We start from the raw sequence: 22,001 nt of genomic DNA, 5'->3' as shown, positions 1-22,001 counted from the left end.
AGTAAAAAAAAAACTGCTGTTAATGTAGAGTGTTATGTATATTGTTGCTTTATTTTATTATATAAAAATATGAATGTATATATATATAATTTTTTTTGTCTGGCTATATTTTTGCTTATATATATTCTTCTTCTTAAATCGTAGTTGTCGGGTGCCATGTCATAAGAATTTCATTGTGCAGGACGACCCTTTGTTGTTCGGTGCATTTGACAAATAAACTTTGAAACTGAAATAAAAAAATAAAACGGAGATGGTGGAGGCAAGACTAGTGAAAGAAAAACAGTATCCCATCTCCTGCTATGGGTCTGTGCTGGTCTGTTCCAGTGATTATGGGTGATTGTTTCTTTTCACTACAAACTTCATCTCCGTTACACTCAAAGCTAGCTTAGGCTAACTGACCTATTTATATAAAATTTAACATTGGACACTATACAACTGCTAAGAGCTGTTCTTAGGGCATCGCAGAGTGAATTGACACAGCGCTTAGCCATGGTATATTGACAATTTATCACAATCCCAAAGATGCCGTATTGCTATTATATACTGGTTACCAACACAATTAGGGCAGCAGACAGTGATTTCATACCTGTGGTATACATTCTCTTGTAAACCAAAGTGTTTGAATCCTGAATGCTGATAGGATGATAGCCATGGTTTATCTGACCGTATACCATGGTTATGACATCACTTTTTTACAACTCTAACATCTTACATTGGTAATCGATTTATAATCACTGGGTTTATAACACACATGTAAGCGCTGTGTCCAGGCGCTCGGTCATGTGCTTAAGTTCCTGTGAAGGAGGAGCGGTATGTGGATAATTTACCACACCCCCTCATGCCTTAATGCTTACTTATAATATATAAAATGCATATAATCACAGATGGATTCCTCACATTTAAATGGCTAAACTGTTTCGCTATGGAAGGCTTTTTGTGTTAATATGCAGAGATTCAGCGTTGATCAACTTTAGGCTACTGAACGAGCACCTTTGTGTGAAGTGCTAACCTTCCACTGGGAGTATGACTAATAATAGCAAGTGATAAAAGCAGTCTATTGGACCATTTGATGTATGTAACAGATCTTGATAAGTAAAGAGCGCCCTCATTGGAGTTGAAGTAGCTGAGTACATTTCCATGCTTATAAACCAGGGTAACTTACTACACAACTGTCCCTTTTCAGATGAAGTGCCCTCATGCCAGCCGATGGCTCCTCATTCACAGGGAAGAGCTCACTGAAGAACCATCACACACTATAACACCACTGGTCACAAAGCAGCAAGGACACGCACACACACACACACACACCGGAACAACAGACACGTCAGGATAACTTCCGAAGATAAAGAACAGCCGACAAAACACACAGAAACCACAGCACACACGGACGTCAAAATACACAACCCCCTCACACACACACACACGCGCACACACACGCATGCACCCACACAAAAATCAAGTCCTGAGCGGAAAATACGTTGTCCCCCCGCCGTTGAACACTCAACGCTAACAAGCTAAATCAACTGACCACCTCCTATTAGATACTGGCCCGCCTCTCCACAGCCAACCAGCACTGCCCCGCCTCTCCACGGCCAACCGGCACTGCCCGCCTCTCCACGGCCAACCGGCATTGCCCCTCCTCTCCACGGCCAACCGGCACTGCCCCGCCTCTCCACGGCCAACCGGCATTGCCCCGCCTCTCCACAGCCAACCAGCACTGCCCCGCCTCTCCACGGCCAACCGGCACTGCCCCGCCTCCCCATGGCCAAAGACGGCCTGATTTGGACCCCTACTTGCTGGGGCTGGTAATGCTGACTTTGACACGGGCGAACGTTGTGTAATAACAGTTGTATAATCTAGTGCAGGCGAGGAGAGCTCACCTCCCACCCCCGCGCGGACCTCCCCCTTGGAGCCAGCTGATAAATAGAGGTGATCCTGTCAACCTCTGCTTATTGGCCATTAGGAATTCACTCCACAGAATGAATGTAAGATCAGCGCTGCAGGAGCAGCGGCTACGGAGTCATCAGGGGACTTCCCACTCTCCGACTCCAACCCAGTCTTTATTAACCATCACAAAGCTCAGGAAAATCTCCAGTAACTCCCATGTAAAGCCTGAAGGGAATTCTCCTCGGGATGAACCTTGACCGGGTAGGAGATTGGCACTGTGTTTCTGATACACTAATCCAGAAGAAAAGGTGATCTATTGCTCTTTAACAAGACGGCTTAATGCTTAAGAGGTCAGAATTCACTGCACCTGTATAAGGGCGAATGGTCTTTTCATCACGTCTCGTTCATTCGGTAATCATTATGGACGGATGTGCAGTGCTTTCAAAATGCGGAGATTGTGTCCAGTGGAGCTGTTGGTAATGGGCATTCTTTACAGCAAATGGAAATGTACCTAATCCAAACCGTGGTCTCCTGGCTGGTGACTGAGTAGAGACGTCAGACTGTCTGGAACATATTATAGCTCGGAGCTGTAAGGTGAGGCATTTCTGTTGCTGTGAGAGACATGCCACTCAGTGTCTACACCGTGAATTTGTTCGAGTCACTATCTATCCAACTGTGAGCTTACATTCAATACTTTTATACGGGAGTGAGATTAAGGAGAGAGAAAAAAATACTTGAATATGGCTACATGGCAGTTTAGAAATTGTTGTCTCGACAGTGGTCAGAGGCTCCCTCAAAGACACTCCAGAGGACTCTCTCTGTGACCCCTGACTTGGGGGTCAAAGTTAAACACAGCAGCACAGTGGTCCTGAGGGCCCCTCTTCAGTCCAGTCAAGTCCCTCACAGAGAGTTAGACCAGAGGGAGAAAGCTTTGTCCATTGCCTGATAGGACACAATGCCTCCCAGCAGAACTAAATGATGTTTTAATAGCTACATGGGCGGTGGACTAGATCTCTGGAGCCTTGTGTGACGTTAGGAGTGTTAGACCAGGATGATCAAGGGGAGTTTCTGTGTTCTGTATACATGTATTATTTCAAGACGTTACTGCAGCATCCCTACGGGTTTCTTCCTCACGCCGTCTTTGGATCTGCATATATTTAAGATACTTTAAAAACGTAGCTATATTATTTGTGTGTATTGTGTCTGTTATCAAGTGAGGCATTTTAGTAGAGGAACGTGAGTGGTTCCTGTAAAATGATCCAGGTCCAATAGCCTGCTTGGCATTTCTGTCTGCTACCTATCATTGGGTAGCGGCCAGCACACTCTGCTAAGACATGAGTGGTGAACAGCGCTCTCTACTGGTCAGTCACAGCATGTCATATGTTCATTACGTAAAAAGTAATAGTCACACAACATGCATTCAAATAACCACAGGTGTAGTGTAGTCCACATATATACGCAATGTTTCACTTAAGAATTGTAGAACATTAACAACATTACGGTTGTTGGCTGTTAAAATGTATATAATGCCCCATTAACAGCAGAATTTTTATGATAAAGCTAAAATGGATGCATTAGCATCAAGATGCTAAATAAAACACATTCAAATAGTGAAATCCAAACAATATGAATCAGCTCACATGAAGCAGCCACAATTTTGACAAATAACAATCAGCACCAAATGAAAATGTAAAACCGTGGTATTGCTGAGAAGGGAAAGGTCTAGAGGTTGCAAAAGACAAGGCGACAACATACCTTGTAACATATAATATTTTGAAAGTACAACAGAAAACGCTGATTACAACCACCCAAAATATCTCTACTCCCCACTATGTCAGCTGATTTTATGTTTCCATTAACAGAATAGAGGTTTCGGCTCAGAGCCTAACGTCAGCAGTTGGAAACAGAAGAGGGCATATTTTTTCAGCTTGTCACTAAGGTTAGTAAAAGAGAGAGGGAATGCTAAAGGCCAGACCACCCCATGTACAGTGTTTCAAGCCAGTGGACTTGAAACTCTCCCATCATTGCTATACTTTGTTCTTCATAACACAGTACTTGAAAGAAAGTCCCCTTCCAAGGTTTCCACGTTTGTCTGAGACATTAGGGAGCTCATGACTAGGACTTCAGTCTGCCAGTACAGAATAGACACTTTTCTTTGTGGAAAAAAGAACAGGAGAGAGAGAGATTGTAGAAGCTGGACAGGGAAGAGAAGAATATAGAAAGGTGAACAAGAAATTGAAGGATGGAGGAACCTGAACAGTAGAGAGAAGGATGGAGGAAGATGAAGAGCAGAGAGAAGGATGGAGGAAGATGAACAGGAGAGAGACGAGTGGAGGAAGATGAACAGGAGAGAGAAGGATGGAGGAAGATGAAGAGCAGAGAGAAGGATGGAGGAAGATGAAGAGCAGAGAGAAGGATGGAGGAAGATGAAGAGCAGAGAGAAGGATGGAGGAAGATGAACAGGAGAGAGACGAGTGGAGGAAGATGAACAGGAGAGAGAAGGATGGAGGAACCTGAACAGTAGAGAGAAGGATGGAGGAAGATGAAGAGCAGGATGGAGGAAGATGAAGAGCAGAGAGAAGGATAGAAGAAGATGAACAGGAGAGAGAAGGATGGAGGGAGATGAAGAGCAGAGAGAAGGATGGAGGAAGATGAACAGGAGAGAGACAGGTGGAGGAAGATGAAGAGCAGGATGGAGGAAGATGAAGAGCAGAGAGAAGGATAGAAGAAGATGAACAGGAGAGAGAAGGATGGAGGGAGATGAACAGAGACATCATACCCTGAGGTTACTGCAGTAGGTTAGTCTCATTTCAGTTTAATTCATCTTCTGTGCTCACGTAGTCTACAACCATCCATTTCCTACTCAAGGGGGTTTAATGCATCTGGATTGGCTGTACGACAGGGTTACAGCTCTGTGTGTTTTGTGTGTTTGTGTGTGTAAGCCAGGGAGCAGAAGGGGAGACCAGTCTGATGAGGGCCAGTGACACTCAGTGGCTCTTTCTCTCCCTCCTGGCCAGGAACCTTTAGAGTCCACAGACAGGCGAACCAAAGTCCATCAAAATGACCCCTGGGTTCATTCTATCATCTCTAAGACAACATCATCCTCTTCATAACTCTTCACATTCTCTTGCTCCATTTCTCCATCAGTCTCTCTTTTTGTCTCTCCATCTACCCCCAACCCACAAACGCACATGAAAACACACATCTCAAAAAAGTTTCTTATAATCAATCTTAATCTATTTTCCAAGCCCAGTATACAGCATTTGAAAACCTGTCTAGAAATATGAAAAAGTACAAGAGAGAAGAAATATTTTTCTATAACCATTTCGTATATGGTGGTAAGTGGTGAATAGATGTAAAATGTAATACTTTCCCAAACAAAATCACCCCTTTCAAACTGCGTTTTTTTTTTCAAGGCTTGGGCCAACCCTACAGAAACTGACATCCAGTATGTACATTTCCCCTACTTTTCATATTCCATTAGGCGATAAGAGAAGGAAGGTGACACTGTAGAGTGATCTTCCATTACATGCATTAGTCTGCTGTGGACATAACCTTAAACGTTACATGATCTACTGAAGACAGGATAGGGGACAGACTCCTGTACAGTCCATGTGCACCACAGAGGGATCCAGAGACACTTTAAGAAGAGAGAAAAAATATTTTGGATAGCATTAGGACTAGCTTCCTGTCCCTGCAGGAAGTGGCTATTTGGCTGTGGTGAATATTTCCATAAGATTACATACCACCCATCCTCCCCAAACACACACACACACACACACGTTTACCTTCCACACAGGAGGGCCTGGCTCTTGTTGTGCCAGCCACCTGGCCGGGGAAACAGGAGCACTTGACGGTTTGAGAGCGCTCCTCAATCTTGTTCTTATTACAACAGCGGTGTATAGCCACCACCTCACACGTCCCTTGCTTCACCTGGTAGGAGACTGACAGAGAGAGAGAGAATGGCAGAGTGAGTACCCTTCCACCTAATAACTTCATGTGGTTACTGGTGCAGTAATATTTCCATATGCGCATTTAAAAACAGCCACTTATCAAATACAAGGAAAAAAACACATTGAGTAGTCAGTTTATACAATAGAAAAAAACTGTTGAATTATTTACGGTTGTATAAACACCAGGAATTATTCTGAAGATACAGTTTCACTTTCAAAGGCTTACTATTTATTCTAACACTTCAGTCCTTCTCCAGCTCAACATTTCAAGTCTGCCCTTTCCTTGTGTCCATGGTGTTCTTCTAAAGTAAATTCCCAATAACTTTATTTAAATGAGTAAATAAAAAAAATAGAAAGTATGTTTCCAGTGGAATTATTGTAATCATAATGAAACACATGACAGCAGCAGAAAAACAGCAGCGTGAACATATAGAACATGACGTCAACATCACAGGGTTACCTGATTATTTCACATTTAGCATTACGCTAACCTCACCAGGTGGCCCTGAACATTATACATTTAGCATTACGCTAACCTCACCAGGTGGCCCTGAACATTATACATTTAGCATTACGCTAACCTCACCAGGTGGCCCTGAACATTATACATTTAGCATTACGCTAACCTCACCAGGTGGCCCTGAACATTATACATTTAGCATTACGCTAACCTCACCAGGTGGCCCTGAACATTATACATTTAGCATTACGCTAACCTCACCAGGTGGCCCTGAACATTATACATTTAGCATTACGCTAACCTCACCAGGTGGCCCTGAACATTATACATTTAGCATTACGCTAACCTCACCAGGTGGCCCTGAACATTATACATTTAGCATTACGCTAACCTCACCAGGTGGCCCTGAACATTACACATTTAGCATTACGCTAACCTCACCAGGTGGCCCTGAACATTACACATTTAGCATTACGCTAACCTCACCAGGTGGCCCTGAACATTACACATTTAGCATTACGCTAACCTCACCAGGTGGCCCTGAACATTACACATTTAGCATTACGCTAACCTCACCAGGTGGCCCTGAACATTACACATTTAGCATTACGCTAACCTCACCAGGTGGCCCTGAACATTATACATTTAGCATTACGCTAACCTCACCAGGTGGCCCTGAACATTATACATTTAGCATTACGCTAACCTCACCAGGTGGCCCTGAACATTACACATTTAGCATTACGCTATCCTCACCAGGTGGCCCTGAACACCACATGGGTCATTGAAGGATTAACCTAGTTGTTTTCATGGTCTTCTGCTTAAATTTCATAAGTGAGTGTTGAAAAGAGAAAAAAATATCCAATCAGTATTATTCTCTGGTAGTCTCTAGGCAGCTCAGGCCTTCAGTATCTTGACAGAAGCTAAATGCCATTCAAATGTATTAATAGAATAATTTTCAAATGACAGTAGAATCAACCAATTATAATTTGACTTACAGTGTGTGGGGGGGTTTTAGAATGCCCTAGCAAATAGCTAGTCGTTTCATTGTTTGAGAGCACTTCTTAAGTTGACTGACACTAGTGACAGCTACAGCAGATGTTGGCAACAATTATGTTGACTAATTTGTTAAATGACCTTTCAAGACGTTAGTTTTAAATGATCGTCATCTGGTAAGTGCCACAGCTTCTCCAGCTCGCATGCTTTTAGCTGTCTATAAAAACAGTGGGCTATGTGACCGTGCGTGACCGACAGTTGCATTCAAACTGCGTTTCTTGAACTTAGAAAATATGTTTGCAGTGGAAAGAAGTTGTGAATTTCGATTAAGAAATGTGTTTTGTATTGTAATGACTGGGGGCTTCCCGGCTAATTCAATCCAGTTAATTGAATGTTTATTATGCAGCTTATTTAGTCATTTTAGCTATTGGCCTGGGAGATCTGTTTTATAAACGTGGCTAACCTACATGGAGTCGATATGGTAACTGTCACTTGGGGACTGTAGCCATCACAACGTGTCCATGAGGGGTGGTTATGTTAGTACAGGTGTAACCAAATGAAGCCCTCCACTCACCTGCGCTCTTTACAAATGAAGCCCTCCACTTCCCTGTGCTCCAACCAAATGAAGCCCTCCACTCCCCTGCGCTCCAACCAAATGAAGCCCTCCACTCCCCTGCGCTCCAACCAAATGACGCCCTCCACTCCCCTGCGCTCCAACCAAATGAAGCCCTCCACTCCCCTGCGCTCCAACCAAATGAAGCCCTCCACTCCCCTGCGCTCTTTACAAATGAAGCCCTCCACTTCCCTGCGCTCCAACCAAATGAAGCCCTCCACTCCCCTGCGCTCTTTACAAATGAAGCCCTCCACTTCCCTGTGCTCCAACCAAATGAAGCCCTCCACTCCCCTGCGCTCCAACCAAATGAAGCCCTCCACTCCCCTGCGCTCCAACCAAATGATGCCCTCCACTCCCCTGCGCTCCAACCAAATGAAGCCCTCCACTCCCCTGCACTCCAACCAAATGAAGCCCTCCACTCCCCTGCGCTCTTTACAAATGAAGCCCTCCACTTCCCTGCGCTCCAACCAAATGAAGCCCTCCACTCCCCTGCGCTCCAACCAAATGACGCCCTCCACTCCCCTGCGCTCCAACCAAATGAAGCCCTCCACTCCCCTGCGCTCTTTACAAATGAAGCCCTCCACTTCCCTGCGCTCCAACCAAATGAAGCCCTCCACTCCCCTGCGCTCCAACCAAATGACGCCCTCCACTCCCCTGCGCTCCAACCAAATGAAGCCCTCCACTCCCCTGCGCTCTTTACAAATGAAGCCCTCCACTCCCCTGCGCTCTTTACAAATGAAGTCCTCCACTTCCCTGCGCTCCAACCAAATGAAGCCCTCCACTTCCCTGCGCTCCAACCAAATGAAGCCCTCCACTCCCCGATTTAATTAATTTATCATGTCATCAAAAAGCATTGATTCTCTTGCATTAGAGCTAAATTATGTTGGGCGTATAAAGTAAATGAATGATGTGATTCTGTGATTTTTCTCAGAATTCCAGGGAAATGTACCAACCGGGATTACTGAATTACCAAGAAATCTATAAAATTTTGAAACCTAACTCACGACTTGGTTATGAATAAGCTTAGTGACCTTCCAAACACACACACACACAGACTGGGCAGGCCATGGCCCCTCTCATCCTTCCTGATTTAAAGTTTGTTTGTTCTCTTCAGAGAGCCCTCTCAATGATCCCTTGCTCTCGAGGGCACTCCTCCGCCATCATCCCTCTGTTTTCATTTCCCTCAGTCCTCAGTCCCCATTTCTCCAGGGGCACAGGGAGCTGGCGGATTACCTCCACACACGCACACATCACACATACACATACCCGTGCACACATACACACACCATACATACACACACACACCCACGCAAACGAATCGCAGGCACAAAACGCCTACAACACGAAACACACTAGGAGAAGCATGGAAAGAAATTAGGAAATAAAGAATACGGTTGAGGAAAAGAAAGGGGACGAAAGAGAGAGACGAGGAGGGAAAGAGAGAAGAGACGGCTGGAGAGCAGAGGGTCCTTTCTGTTGCTTAGAACAACACCGTTCATAGTCTGCAGGTCTGCAGGTGACTAATACAGGGCCACCAAGCCACAGACTATTATCTACACTACGTATGGCAGGCACCGTATTCAGTGCCAAGGCTGTAACAGGCAAGACCTGGCACAGCATCTACCCCAAGCCAAAAGACTGACAAGTAATTAACCAAAAATGCCTACCTTTTTCTCACTGTCCCTTTAGCAATGATGAATATGCCCCCACAAACAAATGTTAATACACATCTTATATACCCTGTATCCAGAACACAAACTCAGCACTGGTACTCCTAGTGAACAACCACATTGTTGTTTTTCCTCATGATTTTGTATTTAGTTCTTATTTATTTCTTTATTATTATTCCTATTCCTTTTGTTACTGGTTCCCGTTGAACGGATTTGATTTAAAAAATTAAACCAAAACTGCAGAACAAATCCCCACTAACACACACCTACCCACACAAACACACACCTACCCACACAAATACACACCTACCCACACAAACACACACCTACCCACACAAACACACACCTACCCACACAAACACACACCTACCCACACAAACACACACCTACCCACACAAACACACACCTACCCACACAAACACAGACGCCCATTATTCCTTTTCGCCCCATTTATCTATACAACAAAATGTCCTTCCAAAACAATCCCCTTGTTAGTGTGGCATCCTGCACGACAGTCTGCATACCAATGTTTGGGGAAAGGAGAAGTAGTGGTCCTGTCTCAAAAACCTACCATCACAAAAGTGGAGCAGAGAGATAGAACAAGCGCGGGTGCGACTGAGAGAACGAGAGAGTGATGCAGGGAGCCGGGGGACGGCACTCTGTCACGGGCAGTACGGAGAACAAAGAACACACCGCCTCCTGCTGGCATAATGAGGTCACAAGGTCAGATTTCCACTAAACACGGAGCAGTGTCCCCCCCTCTCTCTCTTTCTCACTCTTCCTAATCACTTCATTTTTCTCTCTGCAGCTTTTTCCTCATCTATCAATTTACAGCAGAAGTCAACCCCTGACCTGAGTCCAACCAGGATGTATATATACATACAAACATATACACACACACACACACATACATACATACATAGCAACCTGTTGTCTTGACTGTCCCTGATCTGTAAGGATCATTCCGATGCAGTCGATTTGAGTTCCGGCAGTGTCAGTGAGCAGTGGAACTAATGTCCCCGCGCTCCGCTTAAACCATCTTGTTCGGGATCTTAAAGTGGTGTTACGGCGGTCTTAATGTCATAAACCTCAGCTCAGGCTGAAATGAAAAGACTTTTCAAGCATGGCTAAATGCTTCTATTCCTGTGGCAGCCAGGCGAGGGTTTGCCCGGGCGCCAAACTAACCAGCGCTACATTGGGCTGATGAAGCAGCCAGCCGCCTGATGTATTCTGACGGACGAGACCATTGCGCATTTATCATAAAGCTTTGTCTTAACCCTGTCAATACACAACTAGCATGTCTGTTTGGAAAGGCCACCCTTTCTATTCTGGGACTGATGCAGACTGCAGCGTCATAACAAAACCAGTTGGCATTCATTAGAAAACCGAGCTGATAGAATTCTTACAATCAGGACGATTAAGAAATGGTTTCCATGGTTTCAGTAAATGGAATATTGTATACATTTGCTTTTGTGAAATGAAGCAAAAATGTCAAAATGTCTCCGCTGCCACACGCCCTCCACATGAACTAACCCTGTCTGAGTAAATACTACAGTACTATTATCCTGTAATCATCAACATCCTCATCGTTACACATCTCACCCCTCTCTACCACATTCTTTACATATCTCCCCCTCTCTATCACCTCCTTTACACATCTCACCCCTCTCTACAACATTCTTTACACATCTCACCCCTCTCTACCACATTCTTTACACATCTAACCCCTCTCTACCACATTCTTTACACATCTAACCCCTCTCTACCTCATTCTTTATACATCTCACCACTCTCTACCACATTCTTTACACATCTCACCCCTCTCTACCACATTCTTTACACATTTCACCCCTCTCTACCTCCTCATATACACATCTAACCCTTCTCTACCACCTCCTTTACACCTCTCATCCCTCTCTACCTCCTCATATACACATCTAACCCTTCTCTATCACCTCATTTACACATCTCACCTCTCTCTACCACATTCTTTACACATCTCACCCCTCTCTACCACATTCTTTACACATCTCACCCCTCTCTACCACATTCTTTACACATCTCACCCCTCTCTACCACATTCTTTACACATCTCACCCCTCTCTACCACCTCCTTTACACCTCTCATCCCTCTCTACCTCCTCATTTACACAACACAACCCCATCTACCACCTCCTTTACACCTCTAACCCTTCTCTACCACCTCCTTTACACCTCTCACCCCTCTCTACCACCTCCTTTACACATCTCACCCCTCTCTACCACATTCTTTACACATCTCACCCCTCTCTACCACCTCCTTTACACCTCTCATCCCTCTCTACCTCCTCATTTACACAACACAACCCCATCTACCACCTCCTTTACACCTCTAACCCTTCTCTACCACCTCCTTTACACCTCTCACCCCTCTCTACCACCTCCTTTACACATCTCACCCCTCTCTACCACATTCTTTACACATCTCACCTCTCTCTATCACCTCCTTTACACATCTCAACCCACTCTACCACCTCCTTTACACCTCTCATCCCTCTCTACCACCTCCTTTACACCTCTCATCCCTCTCTACCACCTCCTTTACACATCAGACCCCTCTCTACCACCTCCTTTACACATCTCACCCCTCTCTACCACCTCCTTTACACCTCTCATCCCTTTCTACCTCCTCATTTACACAACACAACCCCATCTACCACCTCCTTTACACCTCTCACCCCTCTCTACCACCTCCTTTACACATCTCACCCCTCTCTACCACATTCTTTACACATCTCACCTCTCTCTATCACCTCCTTTACACATCTCAACCCACTCTACCACCTCCTTTACACCTCTCATCCCTCTCTACCACCTCCTTTACACCTCTCATCCCTCTCTACCACCTCCTTTACACATCAGACCCCTCTCTACCACCTCCTTTACACATCTCACCCCTCTCTACCACCTCCTTTACACCTCTCATCCCTTTCTACCTCCTCATTTACACAACACAACCCCATCTACCACCTCCTTTACACCTCTAACCCTTCTCTACCACCTCCTTTACACATCTCACCCCTCTCTACCACATTCTTTACACATCTCACCTCTCTCTATCACCTCCTTTACACCTCTCATCCCTCTCTACCACCTCCTTTACACCTCTCATCCCTCTCTACCACTTCCTTTACACCTCTCATCCCTCTCTACCACCTCCTTTACACATCAGACCCCTCTCTACCACCTCCTTTACACATCTCACCCCTCTCTACCACCTCCTTTACACATCTCACCCCTCTCTACCACCTCATTTACACAACACAACCCCATCTACCACCTCCTTTACACATCTCACCCCACTCTACCACCTCCTATACACATCTAACCCCTCTCTACCACCTGGTTTTCACCACCACCTACACATTCACCCCCTCTCATAAAGGAGTCTTTCTCCCCCTTCGCCGTCCTCCTCGGCTGTGAATGGTCCTATACTGCACAGTCCATCAATCAGGCTGACATTATCTGTGTTTAACAGGCCTAAGTCAGGCCCCGTCCAGAAATTTATGCTAATCTAACAGGTTGTTTGCACGGCTGAGTGGTCCTATGCAGGCAACTCATTTATACGCAAATCTATCCCCAATAAAACCCACTCACTGTGACCGCAAAGTAGTGTTTGTCGAGGAGGAAAACACACACTTACTCTCTAACACACTCTCAAACACCCTCATATACACACACTCTCTCTCTCTCTCTCTCTCAGAGACACACTTCTCCTTCTAACCCCATATTACTCAAATCCAGTGTTTCTGTCATCTGTGGCTTGTATAATACCCTCATATAATAACTAGACAAGAGCAGAGCACTAGGAGAGCGCAGTTCACTGTCGTACCATAACATACATTTAACAAAAAATAACATAAAGATAACGATGCCAACATAGCGAGCACGGGGGAAGAATGGCCACAGTGTTTGACACAATATCAGCTAAGACGTGTTATTTAACATGTGGTAATTACAAAAAAAGATATGCATTATGTCTAAAGAAAATGTCTAAAAGAACCGACAACCAGAGACATTTCCCAAAGCGTCATTGCTTTAGGGTGACTGTGGACAATCAGCCAGTGCCGGACCGACCCTCTGGTCTGCTGGTGGTGACCTAGCAATAAGGTGTACACCTCCAGTGGGGAAAAACCCAGAGAGGGGAGAAGAGAAGGGAAGAGGAGCTGTAACACACTAAACCATATGATTTTCTCTGTGCCCAGTGTGAAGTCCATAATGACGATAGGGAACAATACAGCCGCCAAAACACATTCATATTTAAGGTCAAGAATTAAAGAGTCAACCGTTTTTTTTATATTTATTAATAAGGTGAACAGAATCCCGGGGGGGGGGGGAACAGAAACCTTTAAGAGCCCCGGCAGGTGGGTGGACTGGTCGGCTTCGTTCTGTCCCTAAAACGTCCTGTCGAGCTTTTTCTTGATCAAAAGCTTCTGTGGCTATGAGGCCAGAAACAGCACACACAACACAAATTGGTTTTCAGCCTGACAGACCTGCACCCTGCAGCCACCTATCTGTGAACTGTCTGTATGCACTACAAGAGTTTGTTTGATGGGCCATAGTGGACTAAAAGCGTGTGCGCGCGCGCGTGTGTGTGTGTGTGTGTGTGTATAGATTCTGCTGTTGGGTAGAGAGACCATTACTGTGAGAGAACAAAGACGGTGACTCTGAGCCAACTGTCTTTCATGGCCCTGCAAACATTGACAGGAAACAAGGAAAAATCTGCTGTGGTGTGTTTCCTATCTATTCCTCCTGACAAGCGTCAGTCAAAGCTTCCCTCCGTGGTTAGATGAGATTCAGTCGCTTCGTTCCTATTAGTGTTACTGTTTCCCGGTGAACACCGTCAAAACCACAGTGTCACTGTGAATGACATAGAGTAAATGAGCCTGAAGAAGAGAGGGAAAAAACAGCAGCTTCAGTACAATATTTTTTGATCTTCAGTGCCACCATGTGGCCATAGGTTCTATGACAGGACATGGAACCAGCCAAGAAAACTAGAAATGACAGAAGAGTGGAACTAAGTGAAAAACAGAGGAAAACAAATGCATTCATCGAAACGCCAGACCAATTATTTTCCTCTTTCAGAACAAATTTTTGTGTAACATGCAGCGTTACAGGAAACAAGTCCTAAAGTTCTCCCAATTAGCAGAAAAGCTGTAACGAATTGCTGCCGTGCAGAAACTGAGTCTTCTGGCTTCTGTTGTCGAGAGAGAGGAAGGCAGCGCGTGAAATCAGAAGGGAGCGGAGACCCCGGCTGACCTTCACAACAGACTGAGACTGCAATTAGCACCGCGCCCGTCGCACTGTCCAAAACACCACATCGCCAGCGCCTGCCCGCCTTCCCTCGTCAAAAGGAAACTAACACCATCAGTCACCGCCACTGGATGCTCATGGCATTTCTATGCCAACTAAAGGTCACCTTGCATCCCAGGCAAAAACTCAAAGAAGAGACCAAAAAAAATTGCGAGGGATAATTAAAGGAATGGTCCTAATTAAGTGAGGAACGGGGACTCTGGGGGAGGCTTGGGGCTGTGGGGGCTGGGGGGTGGAGGGGCATTTGGGTGGGGGGCTAGGAGGGTAGCGGGCCCGGGCACACCACAGCACGCTGTGACTCAGCAATACGGTCCCCATGGCGACCCCCCGGCATGCTGAAATATTGATGGGGTTGTGTTGGTCACTTTTTTTGGGCCACGAGGGGGAACTGTGGTAATGAATTATGTAAATCACAACGTCTTTGCTTGTGGGTGTCAATTAGTGTTGGGTGGCCGACATGTTTCAGCCCTGGACAGAGTGGTTCTCTGAGGGGATTGGTAATGGAGAGAGGGTGGGTGGGGTCAGTTCTGGGAGGAGAACTTATTACGGGGCCAGTTTCAGTCATGCATATTAAAATGCTTATTACAGGGCAGGTTTTCACACTCTTTAACCAACGCAGGCGGCACTTCAACAAGTCTAAATATCTGACAGTACCAATAAACCAATGATGTGTCAAGAAAAGGGAAATGGTGGGGGAAATCACGGCCCAGCCCATCTAATTACCCTGACAAATTCATTAATGTCTGACAGTTGGCAGATGACAGTGAAAATACTATTTTCTTTGGGTGGTGTTATCCAAAGATGTGCTATTTGCATACACACCCGTAAAAAGGACCATCTCCACCCCAGTGGTCCGTCATGGAAACAAATGGAGTCACCAAGGAGGAATGCTTAATGACAGACTCACGACACACATGTGGCCTCAGTTAAGATCTAATTAACCTCATGTGGGTTTCGGGTGGAGAGCAGGCCCTACTGTACCTGTCTGGCCCCGATGGTTACGGCTGCCAGCGGACACAGGGCAACTGCAGAACATCACCATGGCGACAAGGAGGGCAAGCTGCAAAGGCCAAGCTGACCTCCCCGACAGCTTCATCCTAAGAGAGAGACAGGGAGAGAGAGAGACAGGGGGGAGGGAGAGAGAGACATGGGGGGAGAAACAGGTGAGAGAGAGACAGAGAAAGAGAAAGTTAAAACAAATATATATGCATTTTTTAAAGAAATTGAGTCTTGAAAAAAGAAGCCTTGTTACCTTCCTTTATGCTCTGTCATTCTCCTTCCTGTCCAGTCTGTACTTCTCCTTCCTGTCCAGTCCTGTTCTCCTCCCTCCTGTCCAGTCCTGTTCTCCTCCCTCCTGTCCAGTCCTGTTCTCCTCCTTCCTGTCCAGTCTGTTCTCCTCCTTCCTCTCTGGTCTGTCCTTCTTCTTTCGGGTCAGTCTTGCTCTGAGCAGGATGCTCTATCAGATGAGGGTCACGGTCATTGTCAGTGGTTCCTTCTCTTCCTCCTGCTCCTCTTCTTCCTCCTCCTCTCAAGCAGCACCTGTCCCTTGGGTCACAGAGGGGGTATTCAGGAAGACAATCCCTCAGATAGCCTGTAGTGACCCCTGTAATTCTTTGATCCAGCCCCTCTCCCCCCTCACTGAACCAGCCCCCCCCCCCCCTCCGATCCGGTCCCTCGCCCCCCTTCTCTGATCCAGCCCCCCCCCCCCTTCTCTGATCCAGGCCCTCTCCCCCCTCCTTCTCTGATCCAGGCCCTCTCCCCCCTCCTTCTCTGATCCAGGCCCTCTCCCCCCTCCTTCTCTGATCCAGCCCCCCCCCCCTTCTCTGATCCAGGCCCTCTCCCCCCCCTTCTCTGATCCAGGCCCTCTCCCCCCTCCTTCTCTGATCCAGGCCCCCCCCCCCCCCCCCTTCGCTGATCCAGGCCCTCTCCCCCCTCCTTCTCTGATCCAGGCCCTCTCCCCCCTCCTTCTCTGATCCAGGCCCTCTCCCCCCTCCTTCTCTGATCCAGGCCCTCTCCCCCCTCCTTCTCTGATCCAGGCCCTCTCCCCCCCCTTCGCTGATCCAGGCCCAGTCCCTACCCACTAAACAGGCAGTACAGATCCACATGGTCCTGAGGGGAGATGTGTGGGCCAGGGTTGTGTCAGATTCAGTGTTTGCAGTGGGCTCACCTCTCCCCAAGCTGACATGATCCCCTCCACATCACACAGCTTCACACACACAGATACACACAGGTGGGCAGCAAGGAGCTCAAATGCGTGCGCACACACACACACACACACAATTTCCCATACACAGACACAGCAACTAATTCACACATATGAAACACACAGGTAACCCAATACAGCAACAAAATACTCATGTAAATTCAGAAAGTACATACCAAAAGCATGCAATTACTAATATACACACATTGTTTAATGGCTACACTCAGACAGTACTAAAGGCCAAAAATACCTTGAATCTACGCTGGGTGACTGACAACTTCTAGCATGAATGTATCCTGTCTCACAGACACACACTCATACACACACACAAACACACACGCGCACACAAAACAAAAACGTGTTTGTGCTCCCCAGTGACAATATCTGTGGACTTCTAAGCCAGCAGCCAATTCTTCCACCTACCCTGACAACACATTAACTATGTCTCTCATGTTCTAGAGGATTATTTCCATTCATTAGGTGTTTTTATTCACCTGAATATTGTGTTTGCTAGTTGAGAATTCTGTTCCTGCAACCTCTCCTTCTGAGATGCTGAGTGTGGTTCTTCTGCCCCCTGGTGGTTTCATTTCAGACCTACTCTGAGGTAGAACAAACCCAGACATTAAAAGACTGTTCTGTTGGTGCCAGTGGTTAGAGGGATGAATGTAGACATAAAGAAGTGGCAGAGTGGGAGAGTTGTAGAGAAAAGTAAGGGGGGTGTAACTGACCATTCAGTCTGTATAACTGACCAGAGTCTGTCTGTATACTGTAACTGACCAGAGTCTGACTATATAACTGACCTGTCTGAATGTATAACTGACCAGTCTTACTGTATAACTGACCTGAGTCTTCGTGTATATCTTGCCAGAGTCTTTGTGTATATCTGGCCAGAGTCTTCGTGTATATCTGGCCAGAGTCTTCGTGTATAACTGACCCGAGTCTTCGTGTATAACTGACCAGAGTCTTACTGTATAACTGACCAGAGTCTTACTGTATAACTGACCAGAGTCAGACATACTGTGTAGAGGATTTTAGACATTAACTTGGAAACGTTTGTGTATGTACATAAAGCCTATAGGTGGAATGACAGGTGGGGATGTGTGTTTTTACCACGTACAGTGTATTTGTGTTCAGTGTCTATACAGTTGGAGATGGGTGATTATGAATGCTACACCACGACACATTGCCTCATTGCCTATTCTCTTTCTAAAGGCAGGTCCATGGTTTGCATTCTTATCAGCTTTGTTCTCTGACACGTTCATTAAAAGAGCACAATGCTCTGTGTGTGCGTGTGTGTGTGTGTGTATGTGTGTTGGCATTGTCCTTTTCTCCAGATGCAACTCATTCTCCTCAGGACCACGAGGACAATACGCTGCGTCAGTCACACTGGCATCCCCTCTCCTATCTCTCACAAACACCCCCACGGTCATCTCTCAGCATACACACAATCCACACCGTCCAAACGCCCCCACGGTCATCTCTCAGCACACACACACAATCCACACCGTCCAAACGCCCCCACGGTCATCTCTCAGCACACACACAATCCACACCGTCCAAAGGCCAACATGAGAGCGCGTCCATCAGCGGGAAACAGTCACATGCTAGACGACCCGGGGCAGAGGAGGCGGCGGTCTCAGCTGCACACATCAGCTGTTAAGGAACGTTGGGTTTGACGGCGCATTTAGGGAACCGTCTTCGGGCAACATGAGAACACGCAAATGAATTCATACAAATATACGAAAACACAGGCATCAGCCTTTTCTTTCGCCTCTCTCCGACAGTTTTTCTTCAACCTGCGGACGGGAGGAGATTTACGTGGGCTCACGCCATTCTAACCCAGGACAGACACAGGGGCCTCATTGACATGCAGTGAGACAAATCCCACCTGTCAGAAATGAATCGGCGTGTCCTGCAGCCAAAGGCCATCGTCTGTCAGCGTCCACAGAACACGCACACACGGCGTGAGGATAGATCCAGCGGTCAAGGAGTGCGCTGACCCAACAGTAACAGCGTTCAGTACACATAGACCCAGTCCTGGCAAATTGTCGGCTCTCTGCGAATAAAGCCTCACAAGTCACCTGTCCATTGCAAATAAGCATTGTTTATGTCATTGCAGAATATTGTTCTTGTTTTTAATCTTCATTTCTTTCCTAAACCATTATTTTACCAGGTAAGGTGACTGAGAACACATTCTCGTTTTCCAACCTGGGAGCAATTAGGGTTGTGCCATACCCAGAGACAGATGTTAATATAAAGGTAAATAAAGTAAATATTCTCTAATCTACAGCAGCTATAAGACTAAAGTGTCCAGAGACACATCAGAGCTGGATTTAAAAGTCGGGACACAAACAAGTCAGACAAAACCACAACTGTGTAAAACAACCGGGTGTCCAAAGTGCTGGAGAGATATTGAAAATGAACTGAACAGAGACAGGCTTCTTAAAAGCGTTTCAGATTTCCGCAGATGTGCACAAAATGACAATTCTGGTGGGGCACAGCAGCCATCGTCCTGGTCCTGTGAATGTATCTAGCTCTGAGACTAACCTATTTCAACACCGTTCTCTTCCATTTCCTCTGGATCGCAGATACAGCCCAACACACCCGGCACTCTGGAAACGGCCATTTATGAGCCGTCACCTCCGCCTCACTCCCTCTCACCATCCATCCTCACTCCGCTACGCTCTTCATCTTGGTTTTGCCTTCTCCTCTCCCACCCTTCGTCTACTCTCTCCCCCTCTCTCCCCCTCTCTCCCCCTCTCTCCCCCTCTCTCCCCTCTCCCATTCTATGCCTCTTCTCTTTCCTCTTTCTTCTACTCCTTTATCTAACTCTCACTGTGAGCTGATGAGTATTTTTGCCTCCTCTCCCACTGCTTTCCGTCTGCTCCAAACTCAATATCTCCCCAGTGCTATATCTAATTATGACGGACCAATTTGTCTGCCTCCTTCCTTGGTTTCAACTCATTCCTCGGCGTGTGCGTGGGGTTGTGCGTGTATGTACAGTGTGTGCGTTTGAGACAAAATTCACTTAACCTGTTGAGGTAATATAAAACACTAAAATAAATAAGGTGAAGTAATGCCCATATCTGAAAACATTTCATCATTTTCAGGCCTGCTTTGTCTGTCTGTTTTATCAGTTACTCCATGCGGAATGTAGAGTGGAAGCCTCTGAGCACTGAAACAGACATAGGCAGAATATTGACTAAATCAATGACAAAACAAATGCAGTCACACATTTACTGCGTGTGTATTCAGAACTGATAGACTTTCCCGAGCAGTGAAACCGTGCTGAGCTGGCCAAATGCCCTGGCACGTAAGTAACACAGAGTTAACGCAGCCGAAAAGCACTGAATGCATAATGACAAACCCTGGTTGAGAACCGATGACTACTGTAGCTCCCAATGCTAATGCCTTAGCTCGATGGGTTCTTAAGTCACTCTTAATATGCCTCTGGGTCCTCTACTTGGCTCATTTAAATGGAAAAGAAAACTCCCCTTGGTCAGATTGGTTGGTCTGTGCTGTGTGGGCTGCCAGACGGGTCAAAGGGCACCGCTGGGAGACAATCCCTCACACCCACAAGCTATTAATTTCGGATCCCACCCTGGCAGTGCGGAAGTGTCTCCGAACAGGGGGAGAGAGGCTGGATGGGGGGGGTGGTACCTGCTGAGCCACTCTCCAGGTATTGACTGCAGGCCTCCGAGATGGCATGGCCATGAGGTACCATTACAGCACAATTGATCGGCCTGCACTTAAATCCAAGCCGAAGCCTGTTGCACAGAGCAGAGTCTCGGTCCCCTGGATCCGGTGACCTGCCCACGTGTCTGTCTTTGCCTTTTTTATTCTCTGGGTTTGCTCTTTTCTCCCCCCAGCCTCCTCCTTTTTCTGCACCAAAGATGAAAAGCAGACGTGACCAGAGTCCCTTAGCGTGTTTCATGTGTCCAAGCAGGTTACTGGCCGCTCTGGGGCGTCTGGACCCCATGCCAACACACAAACAAAGAGACACACACACACACGCACGCACTCGCTAAACATGCATAGAGAGAGGATGTATACAACATCCTTCAAGTGTCTTTCCCTGGTCGAGCATGACAGTCCATTTCAGAGGCCAACAACCCTAATCAGAAAGCAGCTAGCTGGGGGAAGGGGGACGGGGAGAGATGGATCCCTCCTGCTCTCTGCTTTATGGAATAACAGACACACACTAACAGGCTAATAAACATTAGCTTACTGAGCCAACCTGCCCACGGTCCCGGCTCAGGCCAGACCAACCGGGCATGGGTCTGCCGCGGCGTTCTTTACGAGGGTGTCGTTTTAAACCCAGACGTAGATCAGAACAGCTCCTACAGCGCTCCAACAGACAGAGTCACGGCCCACGCCATAAATCCGCCGCTCTCTAATAAAGCAATAAAAGACCATTAAAAGTCAGGTCCCTTAGCACAGGGAGACGGATGGAAAGAGACAGCGGATACACCACCTGACAAACAGTCGTTATGCCGCCATCCGCCGTCGACAGCCGGGGCGAGTGTGAAAACGGAAATCTGCTATCTTTATGTTTGCCTTCACTGCTTCTTTTATGCCAAAGGCAGTGATTGTACTGTTCTGGTAAGCAGTGTGATTTAACACTGTGGTTAAAGAACAATATTTATGTCTCCCCGTGCCGCTATCTGACTCTCTCTGACTAATCTGTCTGTTCTTCAATGGCACCCTTCCTTCCTTCTTTCTTCATACCAGTCTCTCTGTCCTCTTATCTTCCTGTCTTTAGCTCATTCTCTTTCCTACGGTCTATTTTTTCCTCTCTCTCTGTCTCTCGTCTCATCTCTTCCATTTGTTCTCACCCTGTGGAGGTGAAGGATCAAAAGGTCTAGAA

The 22,001-nt window shown here is 46.5% G+C and overlaps 1 protein-coding gene across 1 annotated transcript in view; it reads right to left on the bottom strand.

Moving 5' to 3' along the window:
* The window catches only part of tafa4b (TAFA chemokine like family member 4b), a 35,796-nt gene extending 19,517 nt beyond the window's left edge, over positions 1 to 16,279 (bottom strand). The window contains exons 1-3 of the mRNA XM_010881803.4: positions 16,184 to 16,279; positions 15,913 to 16,028; positions 5,676 to 5,831 (exon numbers count right to left, since the gene is read on the bottom strand). Coding sequence (XP_010880105.1) covers positions 5,676 to 5,831; positions 15,913 to 16,028; positions 16,184 to 16,203 — 292 coding nt within the window. The 5' untranslated portion in view covers positions 16,204 to 16,279. The remainder of the gene's footprint in view (positions 1 to 5,675; positions 5,832 to 15,912; positions 16,029 to 16,183) is intronic.
* Between the last annotated feature and the right edge of the window lie 5,722 nt (positions 16,280 to 22,001).

The sequence above is a fragment of the Esox lucius genome, chromosome 17 (genome assembly GCF_011004845.1).
Source record: "Esox lucius isolate fEsoLuc1 chromosome 17, fEsoLuc1.pri, whole genome shotgun sequence".
Lineage (NCBI taxonomy): Eukaryota > Metazoa > Chordata > Actinopteri > Esociformes > Esocidae > Esox > Esox lucius.
The sequence above is the reverse complement of the archived record's forward strand: the minus strand, read 5'-3'. Positions and strand labels throughout refer to the sequence as shown.